The 18,732-nt window shown below is 39.1% G+C and overlaps 1 protein-coding gene across 23 annotated transcripts in view; it reads left to right on the top strand.

Annotated features, from left to right (window-relative positions):
* DMD (dystrophin) overlaps positions 1-18,732 on the top strand; it is a 991,104-nt gene that overhangs the window by 845,730 nt on the left and 126,642 nt on the right. For all 23 annotated transcript variants that reach the window (XM_083734089.1, XM_083734109.1, XM_083734093.1 and 20 more), the window contains one exon: positions 12,610-12,688. In XM_083734089.1, coding sequence (XP_083590215.1) covers positions 12,610-12,688 — 79 coding nt within the window. The remainder of the gene's footprint in view (positions 1-12,609; positions 12,689-18,732) is intronic.

Here is an 18,732-nt window from a genome sequence, read left to right as displayed (position 1 = left end):
TTCCCTAGTCTTAATCATGGTTCTTCTATATGCAAAAAGCCTACATATTTTAGCCTTTCCTTGCAAGGAAGCTGCTTTCATTCATTAATCATGCTGATTTATCTTTTCTGCAACTTTTGTTGGCATCAAACTATAGAATAGTTGTAATTGAATTTGATTTTAAAAGTGCATCTGCTCTGTTACAACTTTCAACACGGTTATTTATCAGTGATTGTTCATTAAAACAACTAGAAGCATTGGTAATGTTCTTTGAGCTCTTTCCAGACATGACTTGAAGTGTCCAAGCCTCATGGGTAAAAGGGCCAAATTCTTTCTGCCCCTGACCAGAAATGCCTGCATTACCTCTAAGTCCACATGTTGGCCATATCATTTGCACAGTTTATTGTGATAATTTTCTTCCAGCTTGAAGATAATAACAATTGTGCAGACTGGATAACATATGAAGGAAATTTCTCCATTTGGCCTTAATGTCTAATTCATTGTTAGATTTGAGGGGGTTCTGGGATGGGAAGTATGGGCAGAATGTGTTATAACACTCCCTCAAAATGGGTAGGCTCCTTACTTTTGCCCAAATGGCTGAAAAATATATTAATTCCATGGTGTTGTGGCAAAAGGTTTACTGGGAAAGAAGTGTCCTTCTTATGCTATTCTGTCACTATGATTTCTTAGTAAAGTTGCATCATTAGGCAATTCAGCCAGGTAATGTCGATGGTTATCTGAACAAATCTTCCATGAGTACCTTACTGACACATACAGTAATGACTTTCCCTTTTGTGAACTTTCTGAAAGCAAAATGCATTTTGCCATCTCTAGTGTGACTTCTCAGTTAATAGCTTTAGTGGCAAATAATCAGATGGTGCCTCTGAATTCATGCATGCATGTTGGTGCATTTGAATGAGATAACCTCTGTAATCTCACATGACATTTAGAGGAAAAGGTGTGCATACTATGAGAATTCCTTCTTTCACATATTTTGAATCATGTCATTGTGGCTTTTGTTTTATTCACCTTGTTTCCAGATTTTAATAACCAAATCAAAAGCAGAGCAGCAAAAACATTGAGACCACAGTCTTTTCAGAGAAGTCCCATGAATGTAATAATGTACTTTGGAGTGAGTGAGTTCGCTTGAATACAAAACCCAAAATAGCTGAGAGATATTATCCCTACAACAAAAATCACTAAGTATTCAAGTCTGAAGAATAAGTGAATTCATTTGGCTCAGTCCTGCCACACTCACACACAAATTTCCATACTCACTTAAAGTATGAGTTTTGTTTACACTATCTCACCTGCCCTCTGGCTACTAATTCATTCTAGCATGTCAAGGCAATTATTATAGCAAACCAAGCCCCTGAGCAAATTGGAAATGCTGTTTCTTTAATCAACGTATAACAAATATTTATTTCTGAAAACCATGCTCTCTTGAAGCCCTGCAGCCACAGCCCTCCATGCTGAGCCAATATTGACTTTACTCCCTGTTTTTAAATGACAGTTAAGAGGGAAGCGGCTTGCACTGTTGGTGGTCCTGTGGAGTTTGAGAGTTAGACCATTTCAGGCATGGATCCTATGAGTGCCTTTGAGTTGTTCTGCCTTATTCTCACTTCCTTGTCTGTAAAACTGGAATAACATTGTAGCTGTTGGTGAATAGTAGATTGTGAATATGCAATCTAAAAAATGATGCTAGCATTGAACTGTAGACATACAGTAGGTTTTAAATGGAAGAGGTATTGGATTTTTTCCCCCCAGACAGGAAGCTGGGGAGGGGGACACCCAAACACCCTATTGCACACCCTTCCATATAATAAGTATCTTAATGTTGAAAGGTATAAACTATTAGGTTTTGATGACCCACAGAGACCGGTGGTATGGAAACCATAGCAACCAAGGGTTGCTATGGACATGGGGATATGATTTATGACCTCTATCAAAGGTCAGCTTTTGAACATTTCTGTAATGTTTATTCTGTAAATCATGGGGCATTCTGCAAAAATCTGTTCATATTGAACAACTGAGACTTTATTGACTCTAGTTTGTGGCTGACATGCATATGTTTACAACTTAGTCTCTTGGGGCAATATCAGGAGATTTTATACTTTTTAGAACATTGATACAATACATTCTATCACAAGTGAGATATAGAAGTAGATGAGCTTTTGGAGCAAATATGTATTTTATATTAATGAATTTGTTTGTATAGTTGTGGGTATTTCCCAGCTCGCTACCAAATGTGTTGATGGAGATGGGAAGCTAGCTGTTGAGTAGCATGGAAAGGAGATAAGGATGAGAAGGAATAATCGACACTTTAATTTTAGAGAGAGTTTAGTCATTGCATGGGTTTTTTATGCTAGGGTTGAATCGTCCATCTGACATTGGAATTGGTGTAAGTGAATAACTACATTGAGCTGATCAAATGTAACAGAAAACCATGCTTTCCACTTTATGCATGAGTCATAGTTTAGAGCTTCAGACTTGCATGCTACAGTGTCTAGGGTCACCATTGTCAGGCATCTGCTAAGAGCCCCCAATCCTGTAGGGGGCCAGCTGACTCTTCACTACTGCAGCCTACTTGCTTATCTACCTCTTGCTCTAGCCCACATAGTGGTGGAGCAACAGTCAAAGAAGAATCAGTAGATACTGCTGCCTGCTTACTCAATGATTCTCCAGCAGGAAAGCTATCACGTGGTAGCAATGAGGAGGAGGAGCTGTTGATAATGGCTAGGAACAAGAATCACTATGGGATGGAGGCCATGTGTTTTTTCTTGCCCAAGGGCCTTCCAAAATCTGAAGCCCGTAAGAGTGCACTCTACCTCCTCTCTCCTTTTCTGACTGTAAACATTTGCTTCTATTAAGCAACCCACAGGATGAAATCTTGCTGCATGGAGATCTGCCCAGAGATCTGCCCAGCTGTTGAGGTGTCAGGATGGGGCTCTCCTCATTGTCCCACAGCCCACCAAAGTCACCAGGGCAGGAACGTTTATTTTGTGGCAACTAGCTTGTAATTTCCCTCCTAACTTAAAGCAAGCACCAACTCTGCTGAGTGTTCAGCACCTCCTGAAAATGTATTTGTTCACCTAAACCTTTGCTGATCATTTACTTCTCATTGTTGCTGCTTTTACTGTATTTATTGGATTTTAATGTCCTGTTTTATAGTTATGTTATAAACTGTTCCCAAAATTTCAATGAAGAGCAGTATAAAAGTGTTTCAAATAAATGTGAAAAATGTGGAAATGCATAGTTAAATCTGTGAGTTACCATCTTTAACATCTGAACAAGAGCAAAATTGATACATTAAAGGATATAAATTGTGAATGCTACTGAAAGTAAATATTTGCACAAATGAGCAACTATTTTCTTTTTCTTTACACTTCATCACACAACAGCAGTGAGTCGCCTTAATGTAGTTACTCAGTTAGGCTTAAATCATGCATTAAGTGTGCTAATATTGGTTTAGTCATACTACATTGCACTTCTCTATAAAAATAGAGAGGTTGTAGCTTCATGGATTTGCCTTGCTGAAGCAGTTTGTTGAAGGATAGCACTGAATATGCTGGAACTAGAAGGGATTCAGTGTAACATTGCTGTTGCTTGTGATTCATTCTTACTTACTTATTGTATTTATTAAAGATGGTGCACAAAGGAGTTTATCAGATTACAGAACCTGTTTCTGTGAATATTAAGGGTCAATGTGAAACGCTTACACTTAGTTGTACCTTGGGACTCATCTAAAATTTGTTAATATTTAGTACAGAAAGGTAAATCATGTTAAAAAATCATGTTAAAAGGTTATTTGCTTTCAGATATTTGAATTCCTATAATCTGAAAAGCCTTTCTTTTCCATTTCTAAAAAAAAAGTTAGATCAGAGCACTCATGAACTAGACAGTTGTTACCCATATTGTCTTCCCCCCAGTAGCTCTTTGTTGTATGTCCCCATGTAGGTAACCTTTTCATTCATCAAGACCTTTCACTCTACAAATGTAGAATACCTATGTAGAATACTAATGGATACCTGAGGATAATTTCATTTTACTTTGATAAAGAGGTTAAGCTGCATTTCGCAGTCCTTTGAACACATTCACTACACATGTCCAGCATGGCCACCGACTTGGATGGCTTTAAAAGAGTATTTGAAAAGTTCATCTCTACAGTGGCTACTAGCCGTAATGACTATGCTCTACCTCCACTGCTAGAAACAGTATGCCTCTGAATACTAGCCATTGGGACTCACTAGTGGAGAGAGCGCTGTTGGAACTCAGATCCTGCTTAGGGGTTTCCCATAGGCATCTGGTTGGCTACTGTAAGGGGGCTGGACTAGATGGGTCTTTGGCCTGATCCAGTAGGTCTCTTCTGAAGTTATCAAACCTGGAAAAAAATAAAAATACTGCATACCACCAACTATTGCTGATGACTTTTTAAAATTAGTTGTGCTGATTGATTTCTTGGTATTTCTTCAGTCACTGGTCTAGTTGTGTTGGAGGCGTGAGCTGGAATGGTGGCATCTGCCGCAATGCAACTGAGACAAGATAAGAGAGGGCAGGTTTCAGAGATAAATGACTTGCGACAAACCATTTCTATGCAGCAGTACTGTACAGCAATAGAAACACTTCTTGGGTCTTTATCAGAATAAGCCACTGGTTCCATATAAGATGATACCCTTCATTTCATGTCAGGAGCTTCAGCTGGATTTATAGCTGTTGATTTGGTTTTGGAATGTCTCAAAATAAAGTTTAGGGTGTTTTAGGTATTTGGTTTATTTTCTGTGAGGCTCATCATTAGTTTCTATTTTTCAAAAAATCCAAACATTCAGAGCAGACAGAAATAGATGCATGCAAGAGGCAAGGAAGGAAATACCAAAGACCAAAAAGAAAATGGGGGTAGTCAAGATAAAGAGTAGAGTTGCTTGCTATTTGGAAATCTTTGTATGGGTCAGTGTGTAACACCCAACTTACTATAGCATTTTGCTATTAAGTGCCTTTCTTGCTGGTCTGATTGATGTCCTTTCACCAGGTTTCACTTTTTAATAGCATACTTGAATCATTACTTATTTGTGCATGAAGTGTCTGTTAATAGCAGGAACTGACAGATAGGATGCTGAAACATTAGCCCTGTTTATCTGATCTGGTGATATGAAAGTGCTGGGGAAAGGATTATGCCAACTGGTGGCAGTGCCTTTGCTCTGTTCACATGTTCAGCTAAACAGAGCCCACGTGTGTAGTCATTGTTCAGAGATATAGATCAAGGTGCTGAGAGAGGGTTTGATGGTGAATAGCAGCAGAAGGGGACATCTTCAGCAGGAAACTGGCCTGGGACCTCAATCTGTATTGGGAGCATACTCTAGATCACTACCCCACAAATGTTTTCTTCTTCTTAGTAAAAAGGGCCATTTATGCACACTTATTTAAAAAGCACAAAGTTTGTTCCTGCGATTTGAATTATATATAAGAGGGCTGGCATGATAGTTTAAATCATGGTGGCCATAGAGACTGACCCATGACACTAATGATCAGTACAGTAAACTTTAGGTTATATAAAATCAAATCACACACCATCATCCACACAGCTGCCGTGTGCAGCTTCCAGTTAGCAACTCACACTTACAGATGCATGCTTAAACCTTGCTGGATCCTTACAGTAAATCTCTCCTGAGATGCTTTAGCTTGAAACTTTTGTCTTCACATTCCCCACATTTCCAGAGCTTGCTTTGGGTGCTATGAATCCTCCACAAGACAGGAGGAAGCAGGGTACAAAATTTCCAAATGGTGTGGGGAGTCTTTATGAATAGGAAAGACTCCTCAGTCTACACCATCATCTTCAATGAGTTGGCAGTGGAGGTGGGTAGAGCTAGCCATTTCCCCCACTACTGCCCCAGGATTCATAATGCCTAAAGAGGACACAGATCAACAAAATTAATAATACTAATAATAATAATAATACCACCTAGATTTATATACCACCCTTCATTATAAGATCTCAGGGTGGTTCACCAAAGGGTTAAATGGCTTAGTGTCCCTGTGTGAATAATCTTTCTGAAGATGATTGTTTCACATAAGGATTATTCAACAAATATTTGAAGAAAACAGCAGTTGGCTATGCACCATAGTAATCTTTGATAAAATTCCCAGTGATGGTAAAAGAACAGGACTGAACCAAGAGGTTTAAGTCAGGTTGCTTGCTTTCTACATTTTTCCCCTCAACTTGTATGCCAAAAGCTTTATTATGTTTCCTGAATTTGTATTATGTTTTACATCCCTTTTCACCTGAGGAGTAAGAAAAGATAACATCTCATTGTGAGTTTTAGGATATAATTTCCCATGCAAATTAAGGTAAACAAGAATAGATTTAAATATTGAACAACCATGTGTGAAATTATTTCAGTTACTCCATCATTCCACCACTTGTCCAGTACTCCACTTCCCAGGGAGTGAGGAGCTGTTAACACTGCATTTGGGCAGGTGACTTTCCTGTGCTCTCTGTTAAGTGGCAAGATTCTTCCAGTCTAATCATAAGATATTCAGGAAAAGGAGAGCAACTGGGTTTTTGTGTGTGTGTGTAAAGAACAGCATCATACAGGTTGCAGTTGACAGCTTTAAGCTCAACGAGAAGAAAAGAAGCTTTTTAGGTGATGTGAGGACTGTTGAGTAACATTCTAGAGCAGGGTGTGGCAGGAGAATGTGGGAAGTGTGGCGGAAAGATTAGAGGACAATCATTATTATATTTAGGGAATAGTTCAGTTCTTATGTAGCTGCATTGTTTTACACGTTCTTGATTTCCCATGATCATATAAGGTAGTTGTGTTTGGTGTTATAAATCAAGCACTGCTAGGTAGTGTTTCTGTTTCTTTTCCAATGTTTTTCTTATCAATAAAAAACTGGGTGTGGTGTGAGAAAATTTTTATTCTGAAAGTGTTGCCCAGAGAAAAAAGTTTGAGAACCACTGTTCTAGGGGATTTTGCAGGAGCTCGCATTCTTGGGTTGAGCTTAGAAAGCTTTGGAAATATTGTGAACGTGGTTGGGGCGGAGTAGTAGAAGGGGACTGTTTTATTAAATAATATCATGTCTGCATGGTTGTAAATACTGCCTCTATTTTGACAGAACAAAAATATAGATACACTGAGAATGCAGTGTATCTTGGGAGTAAGCTTCATTGAACACAATAGGACAGACATTCCCAAACTTGGCCCTCCAGCTGTTTTGGGACTACAACTCCCATCATCCCTAGCTAACAGGACCAGTGGTCAGGGATGATGGGAATTGTAGTCCCAAAACAGCTGGAGGGCCAAGTTTGGGGATGCCTGCAATAGGACTTACTTCTACATGCATTGGATTGTCATGTGAATGTTATGCTTAATTGCTTGGGCGACTTATCAAAATAATCATAATAATTCTATTCTGTCAGCCATAGTTGCTCAGGAGCTTCCAAGTGCTTTGTGTTAGCTTATTTGCCTTATTTGAAAGTTCTCACTGATGTCTGTCTCTCCTCCTCATCCTTTATAATTTGCCTGTGTTTAAAAAGCAAATGGCATTACTATGTAATTAGTGCTCTTTGATGCCCTTAGAAATGAAGCATTAGTTTGACCTCATAGAATTCTCAGCTGGTGACATATTTTATGTGATTAATGATTTACAGAAGGAAAGCTTAAATGTAAATGTTTAAACTTCAGCAAAACGTAAGTCCCCTTGAACTGTTGATAGTTGCTATTAAAATTAAATAAATAAAATAATTCCAAATCTTAATCAAGAACCTGATGGATGTGCAGCCACAATATTATAATCTTTGCTTATATTTTAAACATGTTATCAAATTGGATGAAAAACTAAATGGATTCCCCCCCCCCCAAGAGAAATAATCCAATATCTTGTGTTTTATGTTGTAAACTGCTCTGTGATCTTCAGGTGAAGGGAGGTATAAAAATGTAACAAACAAACAAACAAAGAAACAAACGAAACAAACAAAGGTATTTCCGTTCCTGTGGAAGAAAGATTTGAACAAAGTAGCAGAAATGTGTGGCCATGTGAATGCTTTCCCTCATAGCAGAGAATTAATGAATATCACTATAGTTCGTGAAATTGTAATTTGGTTTATTAATATTGGTTTGAAGAAAAGCTATTTGTTTGCAATCAAGAGACAGCAATCTACCAGAAATAATAAAAAAGCAATTTCTTAAAATGAAAAGGGGAAAGACAATGCGCAGAGGAAAGGCAGTGTAGATTTGCTAAGGATCTTTTTAATTTATGAGTTTTCTATAGATCTGTATTATGCAATAGTAACAGGGATGGTCTAACCAAGAGCTAAAGACTAAGGTTGTGCACATGGTTTAAGCCTACCTTATGAGCAGCAAATCCTATATCCCTTCCAAGTGAAAAGCTCTAAAGCCACTCAGATTAAATCATTTGAGCACCATGGTATATTGCCATAGATTAAGGGATTTAATTTCATGTAGGTTATGCACCGACTTCAGAATTAAAATTCTAATGTCTCCAGTAGCTTGCCAGGCACTGTGACATCTTTTGAATTCATTGCTACAGAATGTTCTGATGTCCACTAGCATAAATGAGTTTTGAAAAAGATTCAGTATTGCAGAGGATTGCTACTTGCTGCATTAGCCAGAAATACATCATTCACATTCAGAGGCAGTATATGTCTTCCGGCCAAGTGCTGCAAACAAACAAAAGGAGGATGAAGGTTGTGTTCTACTTTTGTCAACTGCCTAGCAGCATATGAAGCATTGTTGAAGATGCTAGGCTAAATGGATCATTGACATGATGCATCATGGCAGTTCTTGTTAAAAGAATTTGGCATGAATTCTATCTAAATGGTTTTGAGTCTGTCTATTGTTGTCTTGGTTAGTTGTTCCTTTAACTGGTACTATATTCGTATTGGCTGAAGTACTATCTCTGGTAGTATTGACTGCAAAACTGTACAATACCTATTATTTAAGTTAATCTTGCAGGTGTGCAAATGTTTTCAGGTACACAGCTATTGTCATCCATGCAATGCTTCTCAGAAAGTGGAGTGGGTCTTTTGGGAAAAGTGGAACACAATAAAGGAGAGAGCAAAGTTTGAAGTTGGTAAAGGCAAATATTTTTTCACTATCACCATCCAAGGCAAGGTTGGGTTGAATTATCCACACTGGACTTGTGGTGACGACTGCTTCCCCTTCCACACCACACAGCCACTTGATTTATGAAAAGTGCTGCTTTATCTGGTGTTCACTCGTATGTGGTTTTAAGAGGGGTTAGATATGATTTCTTCCACTCACTCTAATGATCTGTACATACTTTCTGTTAGATGGTTGGTGCTACGTTGAGGGTATCAGAAGATAGGATGTTCAGATGGTAGGATGTTTTCATCTTTCATATAGCTCAGTTGCTAGAGCATGAGACTCTTAATCTCAGGGTCATGGGTCCGAGCCTCACATTGGGCAAAAAGATTCCTGTATTGCAGGGGGTTGAACTAAATTAGTCTTTCGGTCCCTTCCAACTCTACAATTTTATGATTCTATAATTCTAGAAGTGAGCAAGAATCAAAAATTTTGAGAAACACTGCACTCATATTTGATGTTCCTCTTTATTCAGCAGTAGAAGCTGCCGCCGCCACCACATACCAAGCTGATTTGACACCTACATCTGTTATGTGGAAAACCTGCTTATAATCCAGAAGTTGCCTATTAACAAATTCATGTTTCCAGTATTCTGACAAAGTTAGAATAAAACAAACAAACAAAATTCTAACAGGAAAAAATACAACACCCAAATGTGTTCCTTGACCATCCTCACTGCTCATAATATCTTTTAAAAAAAATGGGAATTGCTGCATGAAATTAATTCAATTATCTCAGTTTTGGGAAACAGGCCGCACCCAGGATTATAAAAGCTGGAAATGCTGAAAGGCATAGATAAAGGTTGTGGAGGGGTGAATGTGTTGCATTACTGTAGAAGCATAAGGAGAGTCTTTGTTTGCATTTTATTACGTAGGAGGGTAGGCATTTTGTCTGTTTCTTTATATTTATAAGTGTGTGTAATGCATTTATCCAAAGTCTCAAAACTGAATAGAAAATATAAATGTGTGCAGAAATGTATGTCTTTAGCAATAAATGTCACTTGTTGTATATACCCAAGAATAGAATTCTTCATGATCAGCCACACTTTTTAGAAATCAGTTTATTGGATTTTTCATCCTTTTGTCTTGAGAAGTGATTGAGATTCCCTTGTTAAAAATACATAAATTTAAAAATCCCATCTAAACTATATTAATTATATAGTAGAGAGAGAGAAAAAAAAAATTTAAGCAACAAAGAATTTTAGATTTTAACAAATTATGACCATACAAGCCCATACAATAAATCAGCCATCTGGAAAACATTCCTTATCACCAATGCTCTTTTTCTGGGGGGCAGGGGGTCACAGGAATACGCATACCCCTAAACATTTTGTGAATCTTTGTACTTTTTTCCATTTACTGTATTTATTTTTCCTGATTTGAACTATAAAATGGTGATTTTCTTGAGTCAAAATGAGAGTACCCCTAAACATTTTTTTAGAAAAAGAAAGCACTGCTTATCACTATGTAGAGGAATATTCTATAATATCTAAGTGGAGACCTACAAGCTTTTTATTTTTGCAATTTGTGGTATAATCAAACATAGTTTCCAAACATTGAAAGGCCATATTGTTAATTGTAGCGGGACATTGAATGGAGTTTAAAAATATTCAACAAATGAAAATGACAAGATTTCACAGTGGCTTCAATAAAGGGATAAAAATCAACAAATATTTCAGATAACAATAACAGCAGAATATAAATGTGAAGAAAAGAAGAAACTGATGACCAACCTGAAATTTGGTTTTTGAGAGATGTGTTTGAGATAGTAAGAAGACATTCATAATGAAATAGCTAAATCAGAAGGAATATTAGTTTAAGAAGGTCAGATGAGAAAAAAGAATAAATGTAAAGGTCATTAGGAAAAACCAAGGTAACCCAAGTAGAATGAATAAATAATGCTTGAAAGAAGAGGCATAAATATAAAAATAGAAGAGGCTGAGAACGGAACTGTAAGGAACCCCAACAGAAAGAGTGGAAAGGGAGCCATTAACACCAACAGCTGGTGGAGAGATAGCATAAAATCCATGAAAGTATGTGCCCATGAAAACATGGAAAGTACAAAGAGACAAGAATAATAGATTGGTCAACAGTATCAAAAGCTTTAAAAAGGATCAAAGAGTAAGAAGTGAATAGCTAAATTGTCATGAGATGTAGCTAAAAGATCATTAGCAACATTAAGAACAATTTCAGTTGCATGGTGACAGCAGAAGCCAGATTGGAAGCGATGAATCATGGAAAAAACAAAGAGAAAATGATAAGTTGGGAAAGGAAAGGTGTTTTAGAAGTGATGGGGGATACAGATTATCACTCAAACGTTGCTTGTCATATAAGGGGAGAGATTGCTTTGCCATTGTAACGACCTGACTTTTTATCAACCATGTCTTTACCTAACTTTTTCTGAAAAATATAACAATATAAGCAAAACTAGTACTAGCATAGGAACCAAATTATTTTGAAATATGAGCAGCAATAACCACTGAAAAAGATCCGCAATAAATACACTACATATTAAAACTTCATTTGCGACCTGATAACTAAAAAAGAGGCAAAGGCTTGGTTGAACTTGTGTTGCTTTTAAGATTAAATCCATAAAACACCTGCATAGGGAAACAGCTATTGGTGCAGAACTAACTTCAACATAGAACTAAAACTGCAGCCGCTAGGGCAACCAAACTCCTGTCTGCAGGAAACAGAGTTACCACTATCCAACTTACTTGCTTCCCAGGCCATGCCATGAAGGCAAGTAGGTAGACCCACTCCCTTTCCTGAGACCCCATAGCTCCAGGCAGATGAGACAGGTTGGTCCTACAGGCAGCTCCTGTCCCAATCTACGACCCCATATCTCAGACAGCAAACCTCAGAGCCAGCCCATTACCCTGAAAGGTGCCCTTCCCAAAATATGAGTAGCAATCACCACTGAAAATGATCCACACTAAATAAGCCATATATTAAAACTTGATTTCTGGGGAATGTTTTATTGGAGGCTTTCAGAACAAAACCTACATTGGGGTTTTCAGACTGACCTGGCAAATTTCCAAGTTAAGAAAGGTTTTTTCCAAATGGGCATTGCTGCAGCTTATACTGCTTATTTATAATTCTCCATTTCACAACATTACAATACATATATTCAATCACACAAAACAGAAAAGTGACTTGTCACTTTAATGTTGATAAGAAAAGAAACCATATCTAGAAGGTGGAAAGTTTGTTGGATTTAAGCTGGCTTTTATCCTCATGGGAACGACTCCTAACACATTACTCTTGCACGTAATTATACATGTATGTGTGGCATCTACTTCATTTGGATTTGTGTGAATAGAACGGTGTACACGATTCCAACAAAATGTTCTTTCCCTGTCTAAAGCATTAATTCTGCCATTTCAAATTGTTGCAGGAGTAAGTTTAGCTGTATTGACATCTGTTAGCAGGATTATTGGGGTGGGGTGTGAAGTTTAACAAGACACCTTATTGTCTCCTTTATTACACTGAGTCATTTTCCCTCTGCGCAGGTGTCCATTGATGAGCGTATCAGGCAGTTGCATGAGGCCCACCGAGATTTCGGTCCTACTTCTCAGCACTTCCTTTCCAGTAAGTAATTGCTCTTTGTTGTTGTTGCTAACTTGCTTAAGAAACTATTAAAAGTTTGTTATGTAGCCAGTCTTTACAGAAATGATAGCTAGGATTTCTTGTCTGGCCTTTGATTAGAAACTACCATTGTGGACAATTTAGTAATCCAGCAGTTAAGATTCAGTGTGAACTGAAACTTTGGCTCAGAGGTTCATAAAATTCTGATGCAAAAAAAGCCTCTAAAATTATGACCTGCTACTCATAAACACAAGATAAAGTGGTAAACCTATTTAGTGACTGTTCCACTTCAGACTAGGGTGTCCCTGGATTTTGGGCACCTGGTGCGAATATAATTTCCAAGGTACAGAAATTTAAATGCCAGGGAAATGGGTCTAGCCATCTTGCTGGTATTTTACATATAGACTTTCCCTGCCATGGTTGAGTATTCAACCTGGGAATAAATATACCCCTACCTGCTACTTGAGGTAATATAGTTGAAAGACACAGGTTTACCACACTTATCTGGTGTTTGTTTGTGCAAACAACATTTGCCACCTTCCAACAACTTGGGTTTTTTTAGTATGACATTCGTTCTTTCCAATGTTTGCCTACATTTAAGAAGAACTTTCTGTACAGAAAGACATTGACTCAAATGATTACAGGATCTTGTTCATTAGAATTTGATCTATATACGTACTATTGTTTATTTGTTGCTATAGGAGGGAATAGAAGCTTTTCATTTATCTGGGTGCAGCTGGTGACAACCGATAGGGTGGTGAAGTGAGCATACGCTAAACTGCCAGAGGCAAGCGCCAGATCCTTTCAATTTTGTCTCAAGATTTCTATTAGTTTTCACTGTCTCATAGAATTTACTGTGAGCCATTAAGAATAAATCCTACTCCCATTTACACAGCCTCACCCAAGGTTCCATTTCTTGGGCATAGTTTAAACATGCAGCAGAATGAATTCTGGGTTGGTAACATGGATTGTACTGCTTCAAACTGCCAATGTTGGCTCACACTTTTGAATCTTCCCTTAACAGTAGACTATTAGTACAGGAAGTGGCAGAAAACTTTCCCCAAGAGCTTTATTTTTGTTGGAGCATTCAAAAATTATATAAATTTTAAAATATTATATAGCTATATATATTACCAGCAATCTGAAGTGGAACTGTATAACCACCTCAGTATTCTGCCACCTTGTTGTATGTCTAGAGTGAGACAGTTTTTCAGTGTGGCTTTTATAGGAGAATATTTGCTAAATAGATAATTTGTCTGCACTATGCAATATTTCTGCATAGGTAGCATGCCTATAAAGATTCAAGTGATGTGCAGCAAAGAAAAATAGTTTGTTCTATCAAAGTCAAACAGGAAAGCATTCATCTATTCTGACCCATAAGATAGTTCCAAAATTGTTGTGACTGCAGGTACAGAGTTGGAGTTCCAGTGCAGGATTTCATAAAGCAGGTTGTCTCTGTAGAATCTACAAGAGAGCCAGGGAGATAGTGCTACTTGTAGCTTTCAGACTCTTCCACTCATTAGAAATCTTATATCAAAAATATATGGAATATATACTAAACACAGGGTACCTAATTTTATCCTTGATGTGAGTGGGCAGTGAATACAAAGGGGCAGTTGAATTTTGAAAAACAAACAAACAAACAAAGGAATATGGAACACACAGGCAGCCTCATTTATGAGAATAAGAGGCAGTCCTAGCAGCTACATAAACATCTTTCAACTTTTACTAAGCCATCTGCAGGTGTGGTGATCTATTGAATCCTGCAAAGGTTGATTTTAAGACACTAGTTCCATCAGTCTTCTCTGCATCTTTATGGATATATACATGAACCACCTCTGCAGGATCTGGAACTTGTTTTTATCATTCTATTTGCTGGCTACAAAATCATGCATCTTGTTACACACCACACCAATCTCCATAGCAGTACAGGACTTTCAGGCACATTTTACGCAGGGTCTGTGTTTGCTTTTGGAAAATGAGGCACAACAGAGACAGTGGTGTCTTTATAATATATGGTTTATTTACACATATATATCAACCTGAGTCTAAATTAGAGGGATCCCCAGCATTACACTCCAAGAGGGTCTCTTGCCTCTTCCATAAGCACAGCATTGTATTTAAACAGATACCAGCCATTTCTCTGCCTCTCTCTCCAGCCCAATGCTTACTCACTGTTGCATAACTGCAATTCCTAAACTCTGGGCTTTTTCTCTGGAGTCAAAGGGGCCCCACCTCTTTCCACTCTGTAGTGAGTTCCTTTGATGCACTGTTGTGCTAAACAGCTCCTTACCCCACAGGCTAACACCACCAGGGAAACTAGTCTGGGTTATAAAGCACTAGGTAAAGGTAAAGGTAAAGGTACCCCTGCCCGTAGGGGCCAGTCTTGACAGACTCTGGGGTTGTGCGCCCATCTCACTCAAGAGGCCAGGGGCCAGCGCTGTCCGGAGACACTTCCGGGTCACGTGGCCAGCGTGACAAAGCTGCATCTGGCGAGCCAGAGCCGCACACGGAAACGCCGTTTACCTTCCCGCTGGTAAGCGGTCCCTATTTATCTACTTGCACCCGGAGGTGCTTTCGAACTGCTAGGTTGGCAGGCGCTGGGACCGAGCAGTGGGAGCGCACCCCGCCGCAGGGATTCGAACCGCCGACCTTTCGATCGGCAAGTCCTAGGCGCTGAGGCTTTAACCCACAGCGCCACCTGCGTCTACCTTGACCTAATTAGCACTAACAAAGCACTACCTTGACCTAATTAGCCCTTAACTCATGGTAATTTCAGAGGGTGTAGAAACGGTCTAATGATACAATTTAAGACATACAGGTCTGACATCCCGTTTTAACTCACAAGCTGTAATTCTAACGTTTACAGAATCCAGGCATTTAGCACCCACAAATTAATATATTACAAACTCAACATACAACGTATTTGTTAATGTGTCTACACAAGGAAGTGAAACAATGGTTTCTTGGGACTGCAGCATAAGATTTACTCTCAACTCATTGTGGACAAGGGTTTAAACTCATTGGTGATTGTAGAGAAGGAAAGGGTGGAAATTTGGGGAGGGGGTAAAGCAAGGCCTTGCACAAGTAATTTGGAAGCTACTGTGCTTTTCACAAAGCTGCTTCTTTCAAAATATTTTCTCATGTTCAGTTAGTACAGATGTTTCCAGCTGGTTATTATCATATGCATCTGTCTGCCTGCTTTCAGCTAAGGTATCTTTAATGACAATGGCTACTTTTTAGGATGAAACGTATTCCATTTGCAAGTTGTAGTGCTATTCAGCAAGGCTATTATACTGATGCCCAACTGAGGACAGAGAAAACTGATGCACATACCTGCTTATTAAAGTGTTTTAGTCTTCATAATGTCCTCTCATGACCTCCACTAAGAAGTTGGTAGTGATCAGGTACTCATTTAAAAACTACATTCAAGCAAGGGCACTATGCTACATCCACTAACTGAAATGGTGGGAGGAACAAAAAGCCACAGCAGAAAAGGTACTTCAAAATGGCAACTAATAAAATCCTCTAACTCAGCACTGGAGGTGGGGGGTGGGGAAAGAGATGGTTATCACTGGTACAGCCTTTATGCAGTATGTTTTGAAGTCTTTTGAAAGACTACTTGAAGCAGCATCAAAGCAGCAAGGCACAGATTGAAATGAATCTGTTTGAAAGCCACGTCTTTGGCCTATTGTACTGCGATTATAGGAAAGTAAATAACAAAACCATATTTAAAGGTTTGCATCAGTGGAATACAGCATAGGCACAGGATAATGGTCTCCTGCTGCTTGTTTGATGCATGACTAGGGAAAACCAACGAAAAGATGCTGAGGTTTCATTATCAAAGTAAAATACATTGTGAGCTGATGTGTTGAAATGACTTTACTGCGGCTGCACCAGATCATTAATGAAGTAGGTGGGGCCACCAGGTGTGGCAAGACTTGGGTGTGCAATGCAACATAGTATTATTGAGCAGCTGCATTGTAATTGGCATCAGGAATAAAGCTGGGGTTTCAGGCCAAGAAGAAACATGCCTGTTCTTTAGAAGGTACATCTTTTAAAGTAAGATGTGCTATTAAGAATAAATTGATTTTTCACAAGCATATTTTGGACACATTTCCTATCTGTACTATTTTGTGACACACACATGCAGAGGAGTAGAACTCTTTTTTGAACTGCACATTTTACAGCATGGTAGCTTTTATATGTAAAATGTGACTATTCTTTTGAAGCTCGTTAACGAAAACATTCTATTTGGTTTTACAATAATGTAACTTATTTTATTTTAGTTATTTATAAGTTATTACAATTTTGTCACTTTGAATGCCATTTATGCTTATCTACGGAAGTTAATCCAAGTTTAAAACAGCCTCCTGTCTTTGCTATGGAAAAAGAAATTTGAATGCATCTGTTTACTACCACCCCATGCTTCAGGTAGACTTGTCCACCTTTCAAAGGAAAACAAAACCTGGAAATATCACTTGTGTGATCATGCATCACTCTTTTAAAAGAAACAAATTATTATTATTATAATTATTACCATTATTTATTACTTTCGTATACTGCCCTTCATCCAAAGATCATGGGGCAGTTCACAACATAAAAATACAAGATGAGAACACATAATAAAATAAACACAAACCAATAGCCTTCCTCTCACAAACACATTTAAAAGGTCATAGAATGCTAATCAGCCAAAGGCCTGGTTATAGAAAAGCATTTTTGCTTGGCACCTAAAGATATATAATAAAGGTGAGCCTCCCTAGGGGGAGTATTCTACAAATGGGGAGTCACTGCAGAAAAGGCCCATTCTTATATTGCCACCCTCTGGACCTCTAATGGAAGAGTCATACGAAGAAGGGACTCAGATGATGATTGCAGGGTCTGCATCGGTCTATACGGGGAGAAGCAGTCCTTGACACACACAGCAATTTTTAAGGGACATGAAAGTCCACTGAGGATGGGGAGGGATTGGTCATGGCATTTCAAGGACCAAACATAAAGGTAAAGGTAAAGGTACCCCTGCCCGTACGGGCCAGTCTTGACAGACTCTGGGGTTGTGCGCCCATCTCACTCAAGAGGCCAGGGGCCAGCGCTGTCCGGAGACACTTCCGGGTCACGTGGCCAGCGTGACATCGCTGCTCTGGCGAGCCAGAGCCGCACACGGAAACGCCGTTTACCTTCCCGCTGGTAAGCGGTCCCTATTTATCTACTTGCACCCGGAGGTGCTTTCGAACTGCTAGGTTGGCAGGCGCTGGGACCGAGCAGCGGGAGTGCACCCCGCCGCAGGGATTCGAACCGCCGACCTTTCGATCGGCAAGTCCTAGGCGCTGAGGCTTTAACCCACAGCGCCACCTGCGTCCCTTAGGACCAAACATACCAGCACCTTAAGGAGTTAGTTGGATTTTGCTACAGACTTATAGTACCAGTATCTTTTAATCTCCATTCTGGAGAGAAAATAGTTTGAGCAGACCACACCCACTTCACTCAGATAAAACAATATTACAGTGATGGCAAGAGTCAGTGGCAGATATCCTGAGAACTGAAGCAGAAGGAAGCTCTCAAAATGGAACATAGTTGCTCCCTTTTCCCTGTGCCCTCTGAAAAGCCTTTCCAGGGGGTGTACCTTAACAGCATGGGATAGGCCATATGGGCTACTGGTGAGAAGGTCATGGCCCAAACTTAAGTGGAGGCACCTTGTGCAAGTAGCATTTTACTTGGATAAGGAAACCACCTGATTTTTGTCCATTTCCCTTTTCTACTGCACCCCCCATCCCATGTCATTCAGGTGAGTCCCCTGACACTCTGAAGAAGCATTGCACGGTGCAGGAGAGACAGAGAGAATTGAAGATAATTCCTCAGTTATCTTCCTTCTACTCCTGGTTCACAGAATCCAAGCCACTTCCCAAAGACTTTTAGCAGGCATTGGAAGGGAAGTAGATTCCATTAGAGAATCTTCATCTGAAAGACATGGGTGAAAAGTCTTCATCTGAGATAATGAATATGGATCAGTACAGTAAGGGACACAAATGCAAATATAATTTCTG

The sequence above is a fragment of the Podarcis gaigeae genome (genome assembly GCF_964106915.1).
Source record: "Podarcis gaigeae genome assembly, chromosome: 4".
NCBI lineage: Eukaryota > Metazoa > Chordata > Lepidosauria > Squamata > Lacertidae > Podarcis > Podarcis gaigeae.
This window is presented reverse-complemented; position numbering and strand designations above follow the sequence as displayed.